The 6,169-nt window shown below is 31.8% G+C and overlaps 1 protein-coding gene across 1 annotated transcript; it reads left to right on the plus strand.

Annotated features, from left to right (window-relative positions):
- The first annotated feature begins 1,856 nt into the window (after window positions 1-1,856).
- On the plus strand, window positions 1,857-5,770 carry LOC104886981 (heavy metal-associated isoprenylated plant protein 39). The gene is made up of 3 exons (XM_010671560.4): window positions 1,857-2,172; window positions 2,662-2,737; window positions 4,909-5,770. Exons 1-3 carry the CDS (start codon window positions 2,167-2,169, stop codon window positions 5,343-5,345), a joined length of 519 nt encoding a protein of 172 aa, XP_010669862.2. The 5' UTR covers window positions 1,857-2,166; the 3' UTR covers window positions 5,346-5,770.
- Window positions 5,771-6,169: the final 399 nt, after the last annotated feature.

Genomic DNA, 6,169 nt, shown 5'->3' on the forward strand with positions numbered 1-6,169 from the left:
TATAAAAAAAGGTGTCCTTGTAGCCAGTAGGGGGAGAATTGGACCATTAAGCAAAACCCTAGGCCTTTAAAAGAATATGTTGAACTGTTAATCCATTTTTTTCTTTGCTCTTACAAGTGTGAAAATGGCGCATAATTTTAGCTATGTAAATTTGATGGATTTCAATCGTTTAAAGGTCAAATCACTATTTGAATATTATATGTTGTGTGTTATTTGACATTTGTTCAAAATCTTATTATTAATATATCAATTATCTCTTGTAAAATTATTAACTGCTCCATTAGTCAAATCTGGAGATGCAATAATATGTATCCAATTACCTCCATTTTTTCAATATATGCGGCTTTTTTCTTCCGAGTTAAAACTTTGACACAATATAGATATCCATTTATGCAAAAAAAAAATGGCCCAACTCATTATCAAAATAAAAAAATGTAGATACCCATTTAGCATGTTGAATAGTATGTATGTCCATCTTGATTATTTTAATCTTATAACTATTATATATGCCTTAAATATATCTACAGTTCTGATATATGCACTCTTAAAGACTAGCAATATGTAACAAGTACGTTTTCTACCAAACTGAAGTGTCCGTGCATCATAGCCCTTGAATGCATTAATTTGACATGCTTATAACTTGACTTAAACATGATACCAACTCTTACTTAGAACTTTAGAGTTTAATTTAGAAGGAAACCTTTAGCAAATTATTATTAAGCACAAGGATCAAGGATTCCACTAAAATGTATTACTAGATGAAATGTGTATTCGTGTGTGCTCCCACACCATACTTATGCTTAAGGTTATGTTCTTTTGGATTGAAAATTAATTAAATTGAACATAACAAAATTGAATTTAACTGAATCAATGTATTGAACTAAACCGGAATTGTAAAAGGAAACTAGTTGAATTATACTAAACTGAAATTAAGTTCAAAAGAACACGACCTAATTATCCTTCTCAATACTCTCAAATGTACAATATAAGCATTGCTCAACTATTCTACCGATTAGGTCCTATTCTTTTGAACTTATTTTCAATTCAATTCAGTTTCTTTCAATCCAAAAGAAATGTACCTTAATATCGTAATTGTTCCGGTATGGAATAAATGGTAGGGTGTGAATCGGTATTTTCTGCGTATATGTAAGCCGGTTCGAAGTCCTGCAAAACAGAGCACGTAAACTAACCTCGGGGGTTGATCCGAGGAATGCCCCTCCGATGCCTAAGTCAGTAATGGGTAAACATATAGCTCTTAAGTGGGGTATGATTGTATTTGCGAACGTGTCTTATGACTCAGATCAACGGGGTATTTATAGGAGCCGGTAAGAGTCCTTGTTCAAGTAGGACTCTGCTCCTATTGGTTGGACGCAGGTATATCCTTTTAGAATATACTTTTATCCTATACGGATGTTTATCTGTAGGCCCGTAGGCGCATTTAGATAGAAACGGGACCAAGCCCAGGCCCATGGGTAATAACCCAGGGAGGAATACCGTCTTGGTATCTTAATGAAATCGGAGTGACAAAGTCAACGGTTTTGTAGTGAGTGCTTTGACCATGATGATTCATATCGGTATGGGAGGACCGGTATAGAACTTAGTCAGTCCCCATACAGTAATCACGGTCTCTATACTAGAAAAGGTAAATAAATAGCGGATTACCTTTCCAAGGGCGGTTTCTAATTCACCAATACAATTGATACATCATCAACCACGTCAAATTTGATACCCAAAAGCAATCCTTCTTTAAAGCTTAGTCATCCAAATGAAACTAATGGACTCTATTAACAAAAAAAAAAGAGAGGAAGTTTCCACCAACAACATTCACATAGCTCCCCCACCTATTAACATACACTGGTTTTTTGCCTCTCTTTTTTTTTTTCCCCTCCTCACGTTTTCTCTCTCCTCTTTCTACCATTATTCTTGTTTGTATTTGCAATTCTTTTTTTCTCTCTTTAAAATTTATTATTACGTCTTTCAAGTCCAAATGTCACTCATATCTCTTCAATAAAAGTTCAAAATTTATTCGATTTCGTATCCTTCTTTCTCTCTAACTCTCTAAAACACACATCAATTTTCTCTCTCCTCTTTTCCTCTGTTTTCAGAGTTCAGTTTCTTCTTCAGATCCACAGGAGATAAAGTAACAATCTTTTTCTGAAAACAATAATGAAGGTATAAATTTCTCAAATACCCACTTTGATTCTGATTCTCATCGAATTTGGGTTTTTCTTAATTTTTCTTTATAAGATTCTATCATAGAACTTTCCAAAGTATAAACTTTACTTAAAGGGAATATTTTTTTAATCTTAGTATCATTTTTTGATCATACCCTTTTGATTTTGAGCTATTATGTTTGTGCTAAATGTAAAATGATTTGCTAAAAAAAAGTGGAAAAGTAAAGTTGGGAATTTATGATATGATGCTCTATTTTATTATCAATAATTTTTTTTAGAGTTAGTTAAAAGCCGTCCTAAGACTTCGTAATGCCTGTTCTTCCCGGCTTATTTTCAGTTCAGTTCAATTCAGTTTCGAATAATACGTTTACTATTCAATTCAGTTGTTTTATGTCGAGGACAAGACGTATTTTTTAGGGCATTGAATAGCAAAAATGAAAATTAATTTAACTGTGGAATGATGTTTGTTTGGTTGATTTTCTGACAGAAAATTGTGTTGAAATTGGATTTGCATGATGATAAGGCGAAGCAGAAAGCTCTTAAGACAGTTTCTACTCTTCCAGGTACCTGAAATCGCCAAACAACACCTGGAACTTTTTTTTTAAGTTCTGCTTAACTGTTCTCTAATTGGATGATTAATTAAATTAATTGTTTTTCTTAGATTTTTGACTTATTATGAAGTTCTATCATTCTATCTGGAATATTTTTTGTGATGCAAGCTTGCGTTTGATTGATTGATTATTAATCACCAGTAATTCTCGTGGTGTCAACTAGTAGTATTTTTTTTGTTTTGTTTGCATCGATAGATAATAGTGACGTCAATTTGTTTAATTAGTAAAATTTTATGGGGTAAATACTCAATATTTTCTCCGAAGTAATCCTTCAATCAAATTTAATTTTTATTTTGAATATTATGTGACTTATTGTCATATTGGCCAATGGTGTGTTTATTTTACTTTCAACCCTTATTAAAAAAAAAATTTAGATAAAGACTAATATGTAAGTTCAGATATATACAGTTGAACAAAAATAAATAAAAATAGAATAAGTTCGGATAAGAACTAACAAATTTTAATATGTACAAATTAGCAAAAATAAGTTGCTTAGATTCGCCCCATTAAAGGTTATTTTTAGCTTAATTAAAGGACATGATTAAAAGTTGGTTTGAGATGGTAATTGTGTCATGCATAATAGCAATAGGTCATGAGTTCAAATATTATTGCAAGCCAATTTTACTTTTGTTAATTGACATGACTTATATACATTGAACAATTTTAATGCACTAACAGAGGTGCCACGTGACGTATATACATTATCACGCACGTTTTTTTAATATATTTGTATAGATTATGTGAGTATTTATGATGAAGTATGTGGTTTATTTGGGAACTATCTCCAAAGAAGTAAGGGTGCTTCCCAAAACAATCTTATTAATTTTAGGGTCGACAAGGACATGACTAGGATGGATAACTTTTATCGGCCTATCATTTTCTAGTAAAATTGACAATTTGACATGAGGGAAGCCGGCAGCTAGCCTAGCATGTATCATTGTCAAAATTGCTATGAACATGGATTATATGGTGAAATTTTCCCCCCTCTTTATATTAGAGTATTAAACCTTTGCTAAGAAATTGCATCCTAGAAGTCCTAACTCCTAAATAAATATAGAGATAGATAAAGATAAGTTTACTTAAATATATGATTCTTCAACTAATAGAATTATAAGGTTATCGCTTTTTTGTTTAACTTTTACAGTTCGATACAAGAATTTGTATTCATCCGACAAGTAATGATGGTATCCATCTACAATAGGTAGATAGTCATAATCAAACATTTCAAACTAATAATGTTTGGTGATTACTACCAACTTGATAGAAATCTTATGAAAACTTATCCTTCCTACAAATTGTAGAAATACTTCGTTGTTGTATGGTTACTTATCACTTATCAGCGTAGTGTTCCCCCAAAATTTATTATTTTCCGCAAGGTATTTTAACCTTGGCGATTTTAGATGTTTCTTAATAATATGTCCCAAATTTAATTACTTATCACTTATTTTAGTTATTTCCCTATAGCCATTCTATTTGATTTACTGCGTGGGCCCACATTACCCTTCAAAATGGTAGCTTGTTTTGTCTCCCGATAAACTAAATGGTCAAATAGTCCAAATTTTTGTTCAATCCCCATCACAACGTTTATCTTTTTCAAATTTGGATTGCAGTTTGTCAAAATATAACTGTTTTTGGAATGTTACCAAACTTTATTACCCTCTACAAATCTCCACATTTACCTAACTTGAGAATTGTTATTAGTAGCAAGGTATTTAAGGTTTCTAGGAGTCTTCCCATTTCCTAGTCCCTAGATCATATTGGATTTTAAGCCAATTTTGATTGGTAACCAAGAAAATTACATACTCCCTCCGTCCCATAATATAGTGCTTGTTTCTTTTTTACACAGTCTCCAAGACGTAACTTTGACCTTTAATATCTTCAATTCCATATTAATAAAAAATATAAAAAGTTGATATTATGAAACTATACATTGAGACGAATCTAACAAGATCTCACATGAATATGTTTTTATATATATATATATAAATGAGAATATTCTGTCAAAGATTTTAAAGTTTGACCCACCAAAAATGAAATAGGCACTATATTATGGGACGGAGGGAGTATTATGTATCACGTTCAAAAACTAGCTAATCCAATGTTAATGTTTGTTAAATGTGTAGGGATTGACTCTATCGCAATGGACATGAAGGAGAGGAAATTAACTGTGATTGGTTCGGTAGATCCAGTAAGTATAGTGAGTAAATTGCGCAAGTATTGGCCAACAACAGACATAGTACTCGTCGGACCAGCGAAAGAGCCGGAAAAGGAGAAGAAGGAAGAGCCGAAGAAGGACGAGGAGAAGAAAGAAGAGCCAAAGAAAGAAGAGCCAAAGAAAGAAGAGCCGAAGAAGGAAGAGGAAGCCAAGAAGGAAGAGCCTAAAAAAGAAGGGGAAAAGAAAGAAGAGCCAAAGAAAGAAGAGGGCAAAAAAGAGGAAGAGAAGAAGCCTGATCCTGTGCTAGAGCTTGTGAAAGCTTATAAACAATATAACCCTCAAATGACTACATATTATTATGTCCAAAGCATAGAAGAAAACCCAAATGCTTGTGCAATATGTTGACAAAAGAGAAATCCAATAACAAGACATTTACATATTGGATTCAAAAAGAGAGGAAGAATTCTGTTTTTAAGAAATTGTATTCCTAAAAACCCTTCTCTAATTCTCCTTGTAATTAACTAGATTGTTAGTTACAAGAGAGGATTTGAGGTTGAACTCTTAAGTGTTATTGATGAGAGGTTGAGAGCAAATGATTCTTGAACAAAAAAAAATTGTATAGTAAGTTGGTGGTTGTTTTTGTTATTTGTTTTGCAGTTGGTAATGATAAATTGTATGTAAAGCACCTTAAATAATTTTTTTTGGTAGTTAGATTAATAGTTAGTATCTTAATCTTGTTAGTTTCCTATCAAGACCTTTGTAAATATTTTTTTACTCGGTAATGTAAGATGTCTTTTTAGAGTGTAATATAATTCAATGATATTTGCGTATGCTGTGAGTTTTTGACAGATTAAGTATATTGCGTTTTCTAGTTGGATGAAGTGCATATATATTTGATGTGATTGTAATTTTTTTTGATGTGAGAGATGTTAATTGGTTAATATGTACATCTAAAAGATGTTACACATTTTTTGTATGGCTAATCTTCTCTATTTTTCTTTCATTCTGTAAGTAAATGATGTGATAAGTAAGAGTCGTTGTAGATAGAATTTGGTGTTTTGAAAAAGGTAATGAGGGAAAATCATGAAAGTCACAATCAATTAGGAATTCATAACTAGTCCTATTTGCTTGCAAGTTTCTTGAATTCAATTATTACCAAACTCAATTTGACTTGAATTCAATTTGACTTATGAATAGTTTAATTTGATCTTAGACACATACATACTTAA

The sequence above is a fragment of the Beta vulgaris genome, chromosome 1, assembly GCF_026745355.1.
Source record: "Beta vulgaris subsp. vulgaris cultivar EL10 chromosome 1, EL10.2, whole genome shotgun sequence".
Taxonomy (NCBI): Eukaryota; Viridiplantae; Streptophyta; class Magnoliopsida; order Caryophyllales; family Amaranthaceae; genus Beta; species Beta vulgaris.